At 40.1% G+C, this 19,959-nt stretch overlaps 2 protein-coding genes and 1 long non-coding RNA gene across 4 annotated transcripts; 1 reads left to right on the top strand and 2 right to left on the bottom strand.

Annotated features, from left to right (window-relative positions):
* Positions 1-339: 339 nt before the first annotated feature.
* Positions 340-15,798, bottom strand: LOC124396893 (toll-like receptor 5). Of its 2 annotated transcripts, none has more exons than XM_046866260.1 (2): positions 15,676-15,798; positions 340-3,332 (listed from the first exon to the last, which is right to left on the bottom strand). In XM_046866260.1, the coding sequence occupies exon 2, from the start codon at positions 3,320-3,322 to the stop codon at positions 683-685; it is 2,640 nt and encodes an 879-aa protein (XP_046722216.1). In that variant the 5' UTR covers positions 3,323-3,332; positions 15,676-15,798; the 3' UTR covers positions 340-682. The 2 variants fall into 2 exon arrangements, with proteins under 2 accessions (XP_046722216.1, XP_046722215.1); XM_046866259.1 differs by lacking the exon at positions 15,676-15,798 and adding an exon at positions 5,535-5,809.
* LOC124396895 (toll-like receptor 5) lies at positions 7,686-15,812 on the bottom strand. Its single transcript, XM_046866261.1, has 2 exons — positions 15,676-15,812; positions 7,686-10,847 (listed from the first exon to the last, which is right to left on the bottom strand). Exon 2 carries the CDS (start codon positions 10,835-10,837, stop codon positions 8,219-8,221), a length of 2,619 nt encoding a protein of 872 aa, XP_046722217.1. The 5' UTR covers positions 10,838-10,847; positions 15,676-15,812; the 3' UTR covers positions 7,686-8,218.
* LOC124396897 lies at positions 15,582-19,931 on the top strand. The gene is made up of 2 exons (XR_006927851.1): positions 15,582-15,726; positions 19,548-19,931. It is a non-coding gene; the product is annotated as an uncharacterized LOC124396897 (long non-coding RNA).
* Positions 19,932-19,959: the final 28 nt, after the last annotated feature.

Below are 19,959 nucleotides of genomic sequence, written 5' to 3'. Positions count from 1 at the left end.
GTTCCACTAGATTTTGTGGAAATTTGTGTCAGCCACAAAAGGGTGTTAGTAAAGTCAGGTACTGATGTAGGTGAGGTGAGGAGGTCTGGAGTCACTATAGCAGGACATCTTCCACTCCAACTAATACAAAGCATATCTTCATTGATACTGTGTATATCACTAGCTTTGTACACAGGGGTATTGTCCTGCTGGAGAAGGTTTGGGTCTTCTAGTTCAAGTGAAGAGAAAATGTATGATGCTGTTGATTAGAAGCGAACGGGAAAACTGCATTAACACACTTCTATACATTCAATACATGGCACATAGTTACAACTTACACTTGTGACTTTACATAAACTCTACATAAATAGAAGCAGTGTTTATTTCTCACATGAACATTACACACAATGAAATACTATTTACACAATATCTAAGGGGGTCTGCATGAGTTAAACCCCAATGCGGCACAACCTGCTGATCAGTAACCCAGAGGTCTAATCATTAAACCACCACTGCCCTTTAATGTGAAAATACACAAAAAGTCTATAAATATGTTCAAGTGTTTGAGTGGTAACTCCATCTGGAGTCAGACAACATTATTAATCATGGATTATTTCTTTAAATAATATACAGAATGTACCGCATCTTCATTGTAGGTACATTAATGTAGTAATCATGATGTTTCCAGTGATACATCCAGAAGTTAAAAAGCAGTTACTGCTATACAGTTTGTCTTGTTGCGGTTCGTTTCAGCGTCTGTTTTCGCTTCTTTTACTTTGCTGTCTTTTAATATACTTTGTTTAAGATGGTTGTAAAACCACTCCAAGTCTTGATTATCTTCTGGCCAACAGAGATACCTCCTGGTCTGGAAGTAGGTTCTGACCGGCTCGTATTTCATCAGTCTGTAACGTGGGATGTCGTCCACAAGGAGCACCAGTAAAACATCCTGGACCTCTTTCTGCATTTTGGTCTGGGCTAAACTGAAGGCTTCCAAACACCAGCCATCCTTGAAGAATTCTCTGGACAGGACGCACAATGTTTTCTTACTCTTCCAGATTGCGTTGCGCATGTTGGAGAGATGATCTTCTCCTGGTATAAAGTCCCGCGCTTCGAAGCAACAACGTAATTCGTTTTGATCTGAGAACTGGGTGTCTAGCTTTTTCAGCAAGGCTTTTGTCACCCATTTGATGTCTTTAGAACTGAAGCATAAGTAGACGTCGTACATGAAGTCATTATTAGCAGGCAGTTTTGGGACTCCCTCCACAAATCCAACGATGAACTTCTTGTAAATCTTGAAGCAGTAGCCACGCAGCCGGACAAAAATAACAGCCCCTGTGGAGATTAGTATAATAAGTACGGTCCAGCACGTGAAAAGCATGAGCTTTAGTTCCTCGATGATCTTCTCGTCCTCTTCGTCCTCGCAAAGTTGAACATGCAGGAGAGGTTTCCCTCGTCGATCTTCTGGAAACTCGCACGTGAGTTCCTCCAGAGTGGAATCCATTTGCACATCTGTATGATTTAACCATGTCTGTAAATCTGCCAGGCCGCAATCGCACAGAAACTGATTCCCACGCAAGCTGATGGTGGTCAGGGTGCTGAAGGCTTGTGGATCAACAGAACCGAGATGATTTGAAGCAAGGTTGAGTGTCCTCAGACTGTTGGGAAATGTGCCGTTAGGTATATAAGTGAGATCGTTACCGGATAAATCTAAAAAATTTAAAGAGGTGAGGCCCTTGAAAATGTTCTCCGGAAGAGACCGCAAGAAGTTACTTTTAAGAAAAAGCATCTGCAACTGGTGAAGATGGTCGAACATGTCCAGACATTCTTCTTGTGACCAGAGGTTTTGCAAGGCAGTCATCTTGAGGTCAAGATATATGACCTTGTTTAAAGGTGACACGGGATGGTTAGTTTGAAAACACCACGACAAAGTGTTGCGTCCAAGGTCTATTTGTTCAATATTGGGGAACTCCACTAAGATGGTGTAGAAGCTGTCTGCATTATTTAATCTGTTGTAATTCAGATTAATGATTGCAATGTTTCTTGTTTGGCTCGAAAGGCCATACAAGGATGAAATTTTGTTGTTGTCCAAGAAAAGTACTTGAAGTGACGGAAGGTTGGCCAGATTGTTGAGGGATTGTAAAGAGTTTTCAGAGAGAAACAGGTTAACTAGATTGTTCAGTCCTTGAAATGACTCAGACATTAATATCTTTATGTTATTATTAGATAAATCCAGTGTCTCGAGACTTCGTAAATGATTAAAAGTTTCAGAATTAATTTTATCCAAAAGGTTATTGGACAGATTAAGCATTCTTAAATTGTCCAGTCCATTAAAAGCATCTCTTTCAATCTGGTTGATTACATTATCAGCTAATGAGATTTCTATCAGATCTGGCATGTGACTGAATACTGAATTTTTGAGCGCAAAAATTCTGCCACTGGACAGGTCCAGAGCCTTAATGCCGCTTTCAGACAGATCCTTAAACGTATTCCTGTCTGGGTCTTTCATGTTGTTGTACCAAACTCCCTTTCCCATGCTGCCGCTGGAATTAAGGATCAGAATGTACATTTTGGTTCCTCTGATTGCTTTAAAGAACAGCACTGTTATGTCAACACTGAAGCTGTTTAGAGACAAATCAAGCACCTTAATAGACATGTTCTTGAACGGGTTTCCACATTTACTCCACGAGTCCCAATATGGATTCATATCAAACATTTTGATATTACGCAATTTGAACAGAGTGAATTGTTTTCCTTGGAAATGGAACAGATCTTCTTCACAAAAACTGTTAATCCAGTTATTAGAAATGTCCACAGTGTGTAATTTGCTCATGTTGGCAAAGAAAGAAGCGGGACGGATTCGACGTATATTATTTCCAGAGAGTAAAAGCTCCTCCAGAGACACCAGAGGTCTCAGATAGTCTCCTGAAAAAATAGAGTCTTGTAACTTGCACTCTGAAAGAATGAGAATCTGAAGGTTGAATAATCCATTAAATGCTCCCGGATCCACCTGTAGGTCCGTGTTGTATATCAGATCTAATACTATTAGATTGGACAGTCCTCTAAAGGCATTCTTCCTTAAGGTAAGTTTGACTTCCTGTTGCTGGATCTTAAGGATTTGTAGCGCTTCCAAACCTTCGAATGATTTCTCATGGATTTCACCGATGTAATTTAAACTCAGATCCAAAGCAGTTATATAAGGAGGCAAAGCTGGAACCTCGTGCAGGTTTCTCAGGTGACAGAAGGCTTTGTTTTCTTTAATGGTGCATTTTGAGGTAGATTCTGCCAGCAGAATACAGATCCAAAGTAGCACAGGGGGCAAAATAAAACTGGATCTGCTTGCCATGCTGAGACCCCTGCAAACAAACAGAGATGATTATTAAGGCATGAATGACCTGCGTCCAGAGGTTTAGCAATTTCTGAAATACTCCCACCAACAACCATGACAAGGCACAGAGACCACATTGGGAATATGACCTGAATCTGATGATCTGTATCTCCCTGACATTGCACATTCTCCAACTGTGATATGATTGGCTGATAAAATCAATGCAAAAATGAACAGGAGCACAAGTGTTCCTATTAAATTGACTAATGTGTTTGTAAATGGGAAATAATGCAAATCAATTTATTACACTCAGATTAAGTCCAGTTTCTTTCTGTTTAGAATTAAACCCTCGTGTGGTAAAAATATAATTGATTCCTTTATATTCAGTATGCATTTTATGAGGCACAGTAAGCCGGTCCATTCCAAAAACCCCCTCAAATTCATACTCAGTCAAGATACTGGTGTGTGTTGAGTGGTGGGAGGAAACCCACAAAATCCTGAGGAGGATTAAACCAGAGATCTTGTAGCTGCACCACTGTGAAACTCAGATAGATACAGTTCATATCAAAAGTGTGGAATCACTTGGTTTTTGAGACTCTTCGATGTTCCTTTTGCTTCTATGCTGTTAAACTTGTTAAAAGACAAAGACACACCAGAGTCCAAATGAGACATTTTTGTGAGAACAGGAGAGATCTGATCAGACTGCACCACCCTTACAGTTAAACATTGAAGTGGAGGCTTAATGGTTTGAGGCTGTTTTTGGAGCAGGGAAGGTTCTGGAAATTGAAAGGAATCCTGAACCAACATGGCTTCCATTATATACTTCAAAACCGTGCAATTCCATCTTGGCTGCGGCTCACTTGAAGCGACTTCACCGTACAACAAGACAACGAATACGTCCAAACTCGAAGTGTTATTTAGAGGGCAGACAGTCGTCTGGAGTGATGTCTATCATGGAACGTCCTGCTCAGTCACCACACCTAAATCCTATTGAACTGCTCTGGGATGAACTTGATCACAAGAAAGAAACCTCTTTGGTGGGTTTTACAGGAGGCAACACAAAGTGTTTGAGTTGAATGTTTGGGAGAACGAACTGTCCGGATGCCTGAAGTGTGTAACGCTGTTCTTAATGCTAAGGGAGGATTTTTCACTGAAACTTTAGTGGAACATCTGGACATTTATTGATTTATTTGGTCAAAGTCAATCTTCATACTGTTAGATGGCCTAGTTTGAGAGATAAGAGCTAAAGTTAGGCTTTTAAACACCAAAAAAAAACGCAGAGAAAACAATATGCGCTCCAACACAGAGACATCTGAAATCTGTCAACTGCTGACAAACAAATCTTTTTCCAAAAAGTTTGTGGACACCTGCTTTGTATGTGTGTGTTGAACATCCCATAGAACACTGGTCCCCAAATTTTTTTGCGCCACGGACCGGTTTAATATCGGACAATATTTTCACGGACCGGCTTTTAAGGTGTGGCGGATGAATGCAACTAAATAAAATGATACGAGCGGCGTAAAAACTGGTATTTTCTAAATATAATAATAAACGTGAATCCACTGTGTTGTTGTTTGTTCATTTTGTTCGCTTGGGGGTTTGAATTTAGCGGTAATGTGTTATGTGTTAGCGGCCGGAGCCCCTTTAAGAAGGTAGTGGATGGAGGTATGACATGTGACCGAGGCATCATGACATGCATTAAGAGTGAATCATAGACAGATGTGGAGGAGAGAATCCGGTCATTTCTTCAAAATAAAACATAGTTTAGAATCAGATAATAAATAAAACAGAATTATTGTAAGTTATGTATTCTTTCTGTGTGGCCCGGTACCAATTGACCCACAGACCGGTGCCAGTGTGTGGCCCAGGGGTTAGGGACCACTGCCATAGAACATTTAGCCCCTTTTTCACAATTTTGAAACTTGACTTTTCCAGCTATATGCGGTTCTTCCTCTAAATGTTACCATAAAAATGGAAATTGTATAGAATGTCTTTGGATGCTGCAGCATGAAATCTTTCATTCAGTTGAACTAGGAGACCCAAACCAAACTCATCTTATACCCCAAAGTCCTTACTTTTGTCACATATTTGCCCCTATCAGTTTAACTCTGATGCCATGCATGCACACAGCAAAAACACCAAATATACTTTTTGTTTCTAATGTTAAACTCCATATGTTTAAAATGAAATAACTGGTAAACACCCACAGATCTGATCTCCAGACTCTTACCTCATCCGTTTTTTTCTGCGTTGAAATCTGATAAAAGGATAAAGCTGTGAGAGGGAAAAAATCCTGTTGGTATCAGTGAGCAGTTGGTACCTGTAGGAGTGTAAACCTGGGAATTTTGTTTGCGCTCGTGCTGGAAGGAAATGAGCGCGTTTCAGCACAGAGAAGTTCACATCCGCACTGAATGGCGTAATCGTTATCTTCTCCTTCTCCTGCTTCCACTTTGCTCTTCATGTTCTCCTGTTTGCATGGGTTTCGCAATGACCTGCTCTTTCTAACAGGATATGGTTTAAAAGTTTCGAGGGAACAAACTGAAGTCAGAGCCGATCACAGTGCAGCGAACGAGCAGCTCATTGTAAAGCACAAGAACATGAATATGGAATGTGTAAAGCCTGGAAGAAAAATGTGGGTTTTTTTTCTTCACACACACTCGCCATCCACTTTGATAGGAACATTTGAACACCTCACACAACATGGGTAGTTAAGGGTCTGGTTTACTGATCACGAAGTTAGATTTTGGATAGAATTCTATCCAGTGGAGAGTCTTTACCATGAGGTGCCATGTTGAACATCCAGAGGTCAGTATGAGAGGATTGGACTCAAAGCACCACATTTGATCTGCTCAAATACAAGATACACAATTTTTGTATGGTCCTGACAAGCAGACAAGAACATGAACGTGATGAATAGGACGTGTGGCTTTAAATGTTTACACGACATACAGCTGTTACCACTGAGAGTGTATTCACTTTTGTTGGCAGTTTTTTAGACAATAATGGCTGCATGTTGAGTTATTTTTAGAGGACAGTAAATCTGAACTGCTACACAAGCTGCACATTAATACTCTAAATATATCCAAGTTTCATTTCTATAGTTTTGTCTCTTGTGAAGATACTAAAATGGGTTCAAAAGATGTGAGGGGTATCTAATTTCTGTGATATATATATATATATTCACTTATATGCAATTGAATTGCCAGTTTATTTGAGACAGTTGTCATATGTCCCCACAATGCTGCAAAAAGCTGATTACTTCATGCAGTAGGAATCTCCAAGCTGTGCAACTCTGGGCAAAAGCTTTGTTCAGTATTCAACAAACATAAAGGTTAAATAATAAAATTAACTTGGCTGATAACTATATTGTTGTAGATGTTTCACTAGACTGGCCATAAGGAAGTAGTTAATGATTACTTAGACCACAGAGATGTTTATATCCCTAATCTGATAAGAAGGTATTGATTTTTGGAAATTTTTCTGTTTTTTCCAGCTTCTGTTTTTCTCTCTTCGTTACTGTACATGATTTTTGGCTACTTTCCTGTTTTACTAAGTATCAAAGATATCAGCAACTTTAGCTCTCCACTCAATGACATTAATGATTCAGTAAATAAACTTTTTACTCCACTGCCCCGACTCACATCTCATTTCAGTCCAAAAATATTGTAGAATAAATTCCACAAAATTTGAGAAGCAGCTTTTGTTGAAATGGAATAAACCTGAAACTGAGGTGCATCACTTCACAGTCAGTGCTGATTATTTGGTTTTATTTTGATTTTATTTGTCCAGTGAATACTAATGGTTCTTCAATTTTGTGACATGATATTGTTTTTTTATTAGTTAATTGAAGATCTTTTTGAAAGGTCGCTTTACTGCTTTTGATCTTTTGATCTTCGTTTTATTCTGACGTGTTGAAGAGGTTTTTTATGTCGAGCTAAATGTTGTTAATGCAGTACAATGGTGTACAATTTGAGTTGTATTTTAGGAAATAAAACTTAGCAAATCAGCTGTCTTTGACTTTTCACTAACGTGTGTCTCTGTGATGAGGACTGGTGCATCTTTGAGCCCACGTTCAATACGAGTCGAATACTCGAGTACTGTTCAAATCAGAAATTTAAAGACTTTTACTCATATTGAAATTGGTGACTTTTAACAAACAAACAAACATGAAATGCTTATTTTCTCAAGTGTCACGGCTGGAACACAGCTGGAACAACATTTTGAACCGCTGACCTCTGGTTGGCTGAGCACCAGACCTTCGAGACCAAAAAGCATTTTTCTCCAATCAATCCACACTTACATGAAGTCAAACCAGTAACCAAACTGCTGTGCAATATTTATGAATCATTGAGGTGAAATATTAACACACATACTATATATATTCTGTTTCTAGGTATTATTTATTACATTGCAATACATTTTCTATTCACTTTTTACCACTTGCACATACATGTATATAAGATCTGTACATTTTCTTTGTCCCTTTTGTATAAATCGTTTTTTTTCCTTCATTTATTTACTGTACCTAGAAGTTTCTGTCACCAAGAGAAATTCCTTGTGTTTCCGAGGAATAAAACCCTTTCTGATTCTACTGGACAGTTTACACTTTTCAGGCTCTCTGTAACAATTCAAGACTCTTGACATGCATTCTATACCTAATCAATGCACCATATTTACATTTACAGCATTTAGCAGATGCCCTTGGACCTGCAACTCAGCAGCTGATTATAAAGTGTCTTGCTCAAAATGCCCACCAGTGGTAGCTTGGTGGTGATGGGATTTGACCTCCTGATCTTCTATTTCAAAGTCCAAGGTCTTGACCATGAGCTACCGCCTCCCCATAGCGTCACATTATTTAATCTAGTAACTACATACATTCACAATGCTGTGTTCCTCCATATCTATACCCAGGAGTTAAAAAGCAGTTACTGCTATACAGTTTGTCTTGTTGTGGTATGTTTCAGCGTCTGTTTTCGCTTCTTTCACTTTGCCGACTTTTAATATACTTTGTTTAAGATGGTTGTAAAACCGCTCCAAGTCCTGACTATCTTCTGGCCAACAGAGATACCTCCTGGTCTGGAAGTAGGTTCTGACCATTTCGTATTTCATCAGTCTGTAACGTGGGATGTCGTCCACAAGAAGCACCAGTAAAACATCCTGGACCTCTTCTAGCATCTTTGTCTGCGCCAAACTGAAGGCCTCCAAACACCAGCCATCTTTAAGGAATTCTCTGGACAGGACGCACAATGTTTTCTTACTCTTCCAGATTGCGTTGCGCATGTTGGAGAACTTATCATCTCCAGGTATAAAGTCCCGCGCTTCGAAGCAACAACGTAATTCGTTTTGATCTGAGAACTGGGTGTCTAGCTTTTCCAACAAGGCCTTTATCACCCATTTGATGTCTTTAGAACTGAAGCATAAGTAGACATCGTACATGAAGCCGTCGTCAGCTGGAAGATTTTGGCCTCCCTTTTTGAATTTGACAGTGAACTTCTTGTAAATCTTGAAGCAGTAGCCACGCAGCCAGACAAAAATAACAGCCCCTGTGGAGATTAGAATAATAAGTACGGTCCAGCAGATAAAAAGTGCGAGCCTCAGTTCCTCGATGATCTTCTCGTCCTCTTCGTCCTCGCAAAGTTGAACATGCAGGAGAGGTTTCCCTCGTCGATCTTCTGGGAACTCGCACGTGAGTTCCTCGAGAGTGGAATCTATTTGCACATCTGTATGATTTAACCATGTCTGTAAATCTGCCAGGCCGCAATCGCACAGAAACTGATTCCCATGCAAGCTGATAGTGGTCAGGGTGCTGAAGGCTTGTGGATCAACAGAACCAAGATGATTTGAAGCAAGGTTGAGTGTCCTCAGACTGTTGGGAAATATGCCGTTAGGTATGTAGGTGAGAGCGTTAACGGATAAATCTAAAAAATGTAAAGAGGTGAGGCCCTTGAAAATGTTCTCCGGAAGAGACCGCATGTAATTAATATGAAGGTAAAGCATCTGCAACTGGTGAAGGTGGTCAAACATGTCCAGACACTGTCCTTGTAACCAGAATTTATGCAAGCCGGTTATATGGAGGTCAAGGAATTGTACATTGTTTAAAGGTGACACTGAATATTTCTGATTAGGTGTACACCATGAAAACATGTTGCCACCAAGAAATATTATTTCAATATTGGGGAATTCTACTAATATTTTGTAAATGTTCTCAGCATTATCTAATTTGTTGTACCTCAGATCAATGGTTGTGATGTTTCTTGTTTGGCTTTGAAAATCAAATGTAGATGTAATTTTGTTATTGTCTAAGTACAGTATTTGAAGTGATGGCAGGTTTCCTATTGTGTAAAGAGATTCTAAAGAGTTTTCAGAGAGAAACAGGTTAACTAGATTGTTCAGTCCTTGAAATGACTCAGACATTAGTATCTTTATGTTATTATTAGATAAATCCAGTGTCTCGAGACTTCGTAAATGATTAAAAGTTTCTGAATGAATTTTATCCAAAAGGTTATTGGACAGATTGAGAAATCTTAAATTGTCCAGTCCATTAAAAGCATCTCTTTCAATCTGGTTGATTACATTATCAGCTAATGAGATTTCTATTAAATCTGGCATGTAACTGAATACTGAATTTTTAAGAGCAAAAATGCTGCCATTGGACAGATCCAGAGTCTTAATGCCGCTCTCAGCCAGATCCTTAAACGTATTCCTGTCTGGGTCTTTTGTATTGTTCTTACTGTAATTCAGGATCAGATAGTGAATTCTGGTTCCTCTAATTGCTTTAAAGAACAGCACTGTTATGTCAACACTGAAGCTGTTTAGAGACAAATCAAGCACCTTAATAGACATGTTCTTGAACGGGTTTCCACATTTGCTCCACGAGTCCCAATATGGATTCATATCAGACATTTTGATATCACGCAATATGAACAGAGTGAATTGTTTTCCTTGGAAATGGAACAGATCTTCTTCACAAAAACTGTTGATCCAGTTATTAGAAATGTCCACAGTGTGTAATTTGCTCATGTTGGCAAAGAAAGAAGCGGGACGGATTCGACGTATATTATTTCCAGAGAGTAAAATCTCCTCCAGAGACACCAGAGGTCTCAGATAGTCTCCTGAAAGAATAGAGTCTTGTAATTTGCACTCTGAAAGAATGAGAATCTGAAGGTTGAATAACCCATTAAATGCTCCCGGATCCACTTGTAGGTCCCTGTTGTACCCCAGATTTAGTTCTGTCAGATTGGACAGTCCACTAAAGGCATACTTCCTTAAGATAAGTTTGACTTCCTGTTGTTGAATGTTAAGGATTTGTAGCGCTTCCAAACCATCGAATGATTTCTCATGGATTTCACCGATGTAATTTAAACTCAGATCCAAATCAGTTATATTGGGAGGCAAAGCTGGAACCTCGTGCAGGTTTCTGAGGACACAGAAGGCTTTGTTTTCTTTAATGGTGCATTTTGAGGTAGATTCTGCCAGCAGAATACAGATCCAAAGTAGCACAGGGGGCAAAATAAAACTGGATCCACTTGCCATGCTGAGACCCCTGCAAACAAAGAAAGAAATTTTCAATTATATGTGCAAAATGCACTTACTTCAGGTATCTTTATGACTGTTTATTTATATACTGATTTTCACATGAACTACAGAGAGTAGCCTCTCGATTTACCCAACCCCCCATCATCTCGGATGTGTCCTCTCTCTATACGGGTAGAACCTTCCATGTCCATCAAGACGTCCTCGTGGATGGTCTGACAGTGTGATTGGAATGTCGCACATTTCCTAATGGAAACGGGAATGCTGATTCTGGGATCCCTGATGTGCTGCAGGCCTCCACGGATCAAGCAGGAACTTATGGCATGTCAGCATACAAGGGAGTTTACATCAGGCTTTGGTGGACTCTTTAGAGTTGTACCCAAAGCCTGATCAGTGAAGGTCTGTTGGGGTTACCGTGCATAAAGAGGAGTCCTCACTTCACCCATTCACTAATTCTTGGGGCACATTGGGCAAGTTTTCTGGCATTTGGAATGTGCACAGTGTTGGCAGGGGAGGTGGTGTTGGGTTCGCAAAACTCCACCTCTTCACCCTTGATTTTTCCTCAGGGATTTTTTTTACTTTGGAGTAATATTAGTCTAATAAAACCCTATAGCAAACCTGTGACCAAGTACAAATTGGTACTTTTTGATTATTAAGGGTTTTATCAAGTGACTAAGGACAATCAAACTAAAGAAGAGATGACCAAGTTGTTGTTTCAGAAAAAACCTTTTTGTTAGTCCTTGGTAGATGCAATGTGATGCCCAAAAGCTATGCCTCTTCGCATGTAGTTTGGTGGAGCTTTTTCTGATGTTATCCCCAGAGTCATGGTCCTAAATGCAAGGAATTGGAAAAGGGGAAATGAGCGGTAGTTGTTTGCTGTTCCAAAGGTCCTTTCAAGCCTCCACCAGGTTTTCCCCTTTCTAACTATTGTATGGGTGCAAGCCTCATCGGATAATATGCCAGGTGCACACTGTGTGATTTTGGCCATGATTTGGTCCTCTGAGACAATTTTAACAATTCTAGAAGATTCCTAAAATCCTAGGCTTAAATCTGTAGTCTTTGATCGCTGGTTTGTTTACTGACAGCTGATTAATGGCTGTTGCAATCATTTCCTTCATCCGATGAAATTCTGGCAATGTCCGAAGATTTCAGACTCTTTCCTGCAATGTGATTCTCCAACGACCCCAGTCAAACCAAGAACCAACAAGAGCGCTGAACCAGAATTAGCGCAACAACTTCAAACCACCTCAGGGAAAATGTGGAGACGAGACAGGTGATCAGGACAGCAAGAAGAGAAACTTATTGAGTAATAGAACGTGTCACAGATTGAGGACGTGCCTGAACGTGTCACGGATTGAGGACGTAAAACTTCGGACGAGTCTTTTTCTTGCATGTGTCAGTTTTACAGTGTAACCCAGACAATATGGTTGCACAAGCCAGTACACTCTTAGTGCCAGTCCCAAGCCTGGATAAATGGGGAGGGTTGCGTTATGAAGGGCATCCAGCATAAACATGTGCCAAATCAAATATGCGGATCACGAATCAGAAATTCAATAATGGATCAGTCAAGGCCCAGGTTACCAATGACCGCCACAGGTATCCTTAGCCAACAGGGTACTGGTGAAAATTGGGCTACTGTTGGCCGAAGGAGGAGAAGGAGAGGAGGAAGACATCTACAGAGACAGCAGGGAAAGGAAAAGTGGAGGAGAGTGGAGGTTCGGGTTGGTACTTTAAATGTTGGTACTATGCCTGGTAAAGGGAGAAAGGGAGCTGATATGATGGAGAGGAGAAAGGTAGATATGTTGTGTGTTCAGGAGACCAGGAGCCAGGGAGTAAGACCAGGAGCATTGGAGGTGTTTAAACGGTTCTATCATGGTGTGGATGGAAAGAGAAATGGTGTAGGGGTGATTCTGAAGGAAGAGTACAGTAAGAATGTAGTGGAGGTGAAGAGAGATTCTGTTAGGGTGATAAACGTGAAGCTGGAAGTTAAAGGGTTGATGATAAATGTCATCAGTGCTTATGCTTATGTGGAATTACTGCAGAAGTGATAAGGGAGACAGCTAGAAAGGTACTTGGTGTGACATCTAGATAGAAAGGAAGACAAAGAGATGTGGTGGTGGACTGAAGATGTGCAGGAGAGCATAAGGAGAAAGAGGTTGGAGAAACAGAATTGGGATCGACAGAGAGATAAGAAAAGTAAGCAGGAGAACAAGGAGATGCGGCAGCAGGTGAAGAGGGATGTGGTGAAAGCCAAGGAAAATGTATATGAGGAGCTGTAGGAGAAGTTGGACACTAAGAAGGAGTAGAGGATTTATAAAGGTTGGTCAGGCAGAGGAACCGAGCTGGGAGGGATGTGCTGCAAGTTAGAGCAATAAAGGATGGAGATGGAAATGTGTTGACTAGTGAGGAGAGTGTGTTGAGAAGATGGAGGGAGTATTTTGAGCAGCTGATGAATGAGGAAAATGAGAGAGAGATGAGGTTGGATAGTGTGGAGATGGTAAAGCAGAAAGTGGATAGGATTAGTAAGGAGGAAGTGAGAGCAGCGATTGATTCATGCTGAGGAAGAGCACCACAGACACATTATTTGTTTTTAGAATGTTGGTGTAGAAGTATAGAGAAGGTCAGAATGAGTTGCATTGTGCGTTTGTGGATTCAGAGAAAGCGTACGACAGGGTGGAGAGAGGAGTTGTGGTATTGTATGAGGAAGTCTGGTTTGTCAGAGAAGTATGTGAGAGTGGTGCAGAACATGCATAAAGGCCATTGTGACAGCAGTAAAGTGTGCAGTAGGAACGACAGACTGGTTCAAGGTGGAGGTTGGACTGCATCAAGGATCGGCTCTGCGATGTTGTATGGTTTAGAGACAGTGGCACTGAATAAAAGAGGTGGAGCTGAAGATGTTGAGGTTTTCGTTGGGAGTGATGATGATGGACAGGATTGGAAATGAGTTTATTAGAGGGACAGCGCATGTAGGACGTTTTGGAGACAAGGTGAGGGATGTGAGATTGAGATGGTTTGGACATGTGCAGAGGAGGGACATGGGGTATATCAGTAGGAGAATGCTGAGGATGAAGCCACCAGGAAGGAGGAAAAGAGGAAGACCAAGGAGGAGGTTTATGGATGTGGTGAGGGAAGACATGCAGGTAGTTGTTTTGAAAGAGACAGATGTAGAGGACAGGGGGGGTATGGAGGCAGATGATCCACCGTGGCGCCCCCTAATGGGAGAAGCCGGAAGAAGAAGAAGAAGAAGAAGAAGAAGAAGAAGAAGAAAAAGTCTGTTTTACAATGTGACATGGGGATCATGTTTGTACAGTCCCTGTACAAGTCTCCTTCACAGAGCCCTGACCTCCTTAACCCCAATTAACACCTTTAGGTTGAATTGAAATACTAATGGAACCCCAGGTCTTTTCATTCAACATCAGTACCTGACCCCACTAATGCTTTTGCATGTAGGAAATAAACACAAATGCCCATAAACATGCCCTAAAATCTATATGAAAGCCATTCCAGATTTAATCCCCCAATGCTTTTTATAATCAGATCTACAGTACTCTTCTTGGAAGATGTTTACCAGGTTAGGCCAGGTGTCCACCAACCACAAGGTCCACAAACCTTTGGCCATATTGGGGAGGTCTATTCCTCCTGAACTTATTTAGTAATGTAAGATTCTACTATGATCATATGAAATGTAGAAGAAAACATGACAGGACATCCTGTCATTTGGCAAAAATAAAAACCACCACATTTCAATCGTTAAAACACATCCATAAAACATTTCAGTTCTTTTTATTACTTTATGTTATAGCCATCTTTCTTTCACCAGCTTATCTTTTTTCTCTCGGTCTGGGCTTTACCTCGACAAGAAAAATGCAACAAAACGCCACAGAGCAAAAGCTTTATCTCTGACTGTTGCAAAGCACCGACTCTGATGAAATCTTACAGGAATGTTAAACATAAAACTGAATATTTTTTCATAGATCACATGGAACACGGAATCTTACATACGTTTCCCTGTGAATGCGCTTTTATGGGATACTTAACAAACTTCTCCTGGATAGGATATCTCCATTCCAATCCAGCATGCACGCCATCTTGGGGGCAAATTTCTCATAGCTTTCTATTGATGTGTGCAAAGAAAACAAATCAAGACACAAGACAATCGGAAAATCGGAACTTTGAGTGAGCAAGCTAGCCACTCCACAGTGTTTCTCACGTTCACAATAGTTGCTTTACTGCAAAGTTCCTAGTAGGCGTTCCTACACATTTAGCGTTCCACATTTGACCGCAAACCGGTAGACGGACACACGCTCTGCTGTCTTCACTACCACTGTCTGTCACTTTATTCGCAACACCAAGCCACTAAATTTGAGTAAAGAGACGCTTTTCTCAAGTTAGTCACCTCGCCCGGACACGCCCACATCTGGTTTACTAAGGACGCTTGTTCTTCGGATTGGCCTTCAGTTGCAAGTATAAATATAGTTTTTCCAGGTCTTATACAACTTAATAAATGTTTGATTGTAAGCCTATTTCTAAAAGTTTATTTGAGTATGAAAACTAAACTCAGGAGCTAAAATTATCTTGGATAATCAGTATTGGAAACAAATATAAAAAAATATCATGTTTATAAATCAGAAACGACCCTTAAAAAAAAGCAATCTAAGCCCTTCCTTTGAAATCTACGCCCAAGGGCGCATGCGCAAAGCGCACCCATTGCAAAACTTCTTACAACTTATCTCTTGTTAAAGAATTCACGTGTCACGTGGGTTCGCCGTGAAGAAATAGCGGAATAATTGAGACGCGCACGCTGTAAACAAGCGCAGATCTGATGGACATGGACTTACCGTCTCCGTTTTCCTCTTCAGCTCTGTCTGGGATTGAATCCTGATCAAGGTGTAAGAGAAATCCCCCCAAAACAAATTTCCCGGTTGGTTTTGGTAAACACTTGTGAAAACTTGGGAATGCCGTGTCCGCGCTCGCGCTCGCGCCAGACGGAAATGCGCGTGTTTGGGCGCAGAAGACGTTCACGTCCGCTCCGAGCTTCTCCTCTTTGCTCTTCACGTTCTCATGTTTACACGGGTTTCGCAACGCCTGCTATGCAGGATATGAGGTTATACATCTCAATTCCAGACCGAAAACCAACTCAAATATTAGATCCGAATTGAAACTGGAACATTTAAAAGCAAGATTGTGACGTAATAGAAATAATGACTCGAAGTGCATGAATCATTTCATAAACACAGTCTGAATTTGACATCATTATTACATAACAAGGGCCTTGCTCAAGGGCCCCACAGTGGTAACTTTGGTTGTGGTGGGATTTAAAGTCCACCATCCTAACCAGTGAGATACACAGATCCTTTCAGGATTGTAGGATTACACATAACAGGGGTCACCAACATGGGGCACCAGGTCGCCCTCAAGGACCACCAAAAAACGTCTTACCATAGCGCCACTTACCAGTGAGCTGCATCTAATTTCTTTTGTTGCTTTTGTAAATAACACTTTGGTGTGAATTTGAAAATGACAATATTAAAATATAGATGACTAGATATAAATATCAACAATTATTAATAATAACATCAAATTAAAGGTAAACTGGGCACATTTGTTATTTCAGGACTTGTGTGTTATTTCGACTTGTGTGTATCAATCTGGTAGCCCTTCACATTAACTAGTACCCAAGAAGTTGCTCTTTTAGTTTCAAAAGGATGGTGACCCCTGGAACATTATATTTCAAACCAGGTACCAGGTACGGTACAGGGTGACCTCGTTCACATTCTTTTCTCCTGTGATGTGAACTCATCATGCTGAGAATTCTTTCTAACAACAACAACAAAAAAACCTTATCCAGGCATAAGTTTCAGGTTTTCTATTCTAGAAATGAAATCGAATAAAAGGATCTGGTTTTGTTGACTCTGGATTTCAACATCTGTTTAAACATACCTTCAAAATAGTTTTTGGGACACCAGACCTTTCCAGCCATATGTAATTATTTTCCAAGATCTTTACACAAAGTTGAAGGCACACACTAGTACAGGATGTCTTTGGATTTAGTAGCATGAAATTTTCCCTTTACTTGAATTAGGAGACCCAAACCTGTTCCAGCATGACAGTTCACCTGTCCAACCTGGAGCTCCACCCAGCCAAGGGCTCTCTCAGTTAATAATGCTGGTGAGCTTTGATTAACCAGAGGCTTTTCTTCAGTTTTTTTCCAACATTAATGAATCTGTGAGGCACAGGTTTAGAGCTCAATAAAGATATGCCTTACATGGTTTGGAGCGGAAGATCTCCTGCTGTGAAGTTCTGATCTCAACCCTACTAAACATCTTTGGTATGAACAGGATTGCTGACTGCACCCCAGGTCTCCTCACCTCACCTACATCAGTACCTGACCTTACTTAAACCCTTGTTACTGAATGAGCACAAATCTCCACAAAATCTAGTGGAACATCTTCCCAGAAGAGTGGAGTTTTTAAATAAAAAAACAAAACAAAGACCTACATTTTAGGTAAAGTTAAGTTGGGATGAACCTATTAGTAAAACTCATTTAGCAGGTTCTGTCCAATGTGGTCCTTTGCCCAGCATTCCTCAAACTGGGAGTACTGTTTGTTATTGGATTCTTCTCACCCTAAGATGGAACCATATCACTATAATTAGGATTTGGCCATCTAAATGCGTATGCCCATTCCACTGATGTTTTGTCAAGTAGGAGGTCTTTGCACAACATGGTGTTTTGACTAATATAAGTAGGAGGTTTTTGTCCAGCAGGAAGCTGCTTCTTATCCTCAAGGAGCTTTCTGATCAGCATGAGAATTTTCTGCCCAGCAGAAGACTTCTGCCCAACACAAGAATTCACCAACCATGTTGAGCAGTAGGTCTGAAACATCTGTTTCATCTTGTAGTATCATAAAATACATCTTTTATGGATTTCATGATTACGATTTACACTTATAAACATCAATATCACCTTTATACAGTAGGTCAAATATTCCTCATGAGAAGAGCAGAGCACACTGGTCAACCTGGGTAGAGCTATTATCACACCTAGTGGTCAAAATGGGGAACTACAACAAGTCTAACAGCAGCCCACAGGGGCAATAATCGATTTTTCCTTTACTTATTCTATAAATATTAAAATTGTTGTTAACGTTCAACTTTTAACGTCTAATGGAATTGAGTTACGGTAAAATTCATTACACAGGAGCCTGTAGCATTAGTCGAGTGATCATTCAGTTTGAGACGATTACTAATGTGTTATTGTTTAAAAAAAAATCATATTTATTATAATTTATAATTGTTATTACACACGTGATGTCCTAATTGTTTCTTCATATATATGCCATTTTATGTTTCTTTCTCAATTGTATTGTATTGGCAGATATTGGGCTTTGCCAAAAGCAGGGTCCTTCTGCCCAGCCTGGGGCTCCACCCATCCAGGAGCTCTCAAAGCTCATTATGGAGCTTTGGCTAATCAGATGTTTTTCTTTTTCAACGGTTTAATGTAGATAAAACCTTCAGTATCTTTAACAGTAATATATCTGTGAATCATAGGTCTAAATGTGTTTGTTGTAATATGATATTGTTTCCATAGTAACAGTTTATGAAATGTAATTTTATGGATTATTTATTTGTACCTAATCCATCATTTTTTCTGCAAAGAGACACACAGTCTGTGAACAAAATAGACTATATAGTAGGTTCTACAAGAGTCTTCAGCTTTGTCGTGTTTATTGCTTGCTTTATGACAACATTACGTCATATGTAATAATCATATTAGTAGTGATGAACTTATTTATAAACAGGTTTTTTACATGGCACTACGTGTTTTATGGTGTGTTGCAGATGCTCTTATTCAGACGGACAAACAATTATCACAATTATACAACTGAGGAATTGTAGGGAAGTGGTGTTGGAACTCAGAACCCGTCTCAGAGCAGATACATCACGGGTGGATTCTTTGTTTCAGTCGGTTCCCAATGTAGCACTTTTAAACTTTTAATAAAATAAAATGAAATAGACCTCAAAAGCCAATGACAGATCTTCAATCTCGGATGAGTAAAAGCAAAAACTTTATTGCAGTCACGTTCTAATGAGCCCATAGAAGGTGGTCACTTCATCACATCACAATGATCAATCGCACACACACCTTACACACACTCATATTTATACCCTGGAGACACATACCTTTGTTTATTTCTAATTTCTTTATCTTAGCGAATTCCCCCTATTTATCTTCGAACCTTGGTTCTCCACCAGTTCCTGTGATTCCATATTTGGGTTTCCTGTTCACCTCCATTTCCCATTTCGGCCTTTTCTCTCTTTTAATTTTTAAAAATATATGTGTATAAAACCTTCACTCCCTCTGGTACAACCAGGCACTGCTTCATCCTGTTCTCAGTCTTTCATGCGTGAACAACCATTTTGCAGCCTATTTTATCTTCCTGCATCTGCAATGTGGAAGTGTTCTGCTTATCTTCTCTTTTTTATAATGCTGTTTGCTATCCTACTTTCATTGAATCAAGCTATATATTCTCTTACTTAGATTCTGCTTATTTATGTTAGTATCATACTTCATTCGTACTTTCTAAACGGACTGTTACAGAGTGTTTATAAGCTTGTTATTTTTGTCGCTACCTGTACATATTAATTTGATGTTTTAGTAATTGCGATTTTACCTTTTTACATCGTATCTCTGTTGGTTTCCTTTTTTCAGCTCCATCTCGCAGACGTTCTGGGACAGCTCTTATGATCGTTCTCCGCAGACTCTCGCCACTGAGGTCGCTCGATTTATTGAACACCTCTCTACCCCAACTATTCCAGAGAGCCCCTGTCTGCCTCCTCGCATCATTTTACACAAACCTATAATGAAGACTTTGATGACGAATCCCGCATTCCATTGCAACAAACCAACCATCTTCACCTTACCCTTTATGTTGGTCATCTACTAATTATTCTCCTACTTCTCCGGTTCTGTCACCTGTTTATTATCCTCCTATAACTTCATCTAAATCTGACTCTGATCGCTCATCCATGTGTTCTGCAGCGGCTGAGGCCCACAAGCTCTTTCTTCCCTATAAACATGCTTAAGTCTGCCTTATACTTTGTTTTTTCTGTCTTTCCAACAC

This window comes from Silurus meridionalis, chromosome 14 (assembly GCF_014805685.1).
Source record: "Silurus meridionalis isolate SWU-2019-XX chromosome 14, ASM1480568v1, whole genome shotgun sequence".
In the NCBI taxonomy this organism is placed as follows: Eukaryota; Metazoa; Chordata; class Actinopteri; order Siluriformes; family Siluridae; genus Silurus; species Silurus meridionalis.
Note: the sequence above shows the minus strand (reverse complement) of the source record. Positions and strands in the feature narration are given on the sequence as shown.

Bases quoted from the DNA above. Each gene is read 5' to 3' on its own strand.
- LOC124396895 (XM_046866261.1), bottom strand. From the start codon at position 10,837: ATGGCAAGTGGATCCAGTTTTATTTTGCCCCCTGTGCTACTTTGGATC.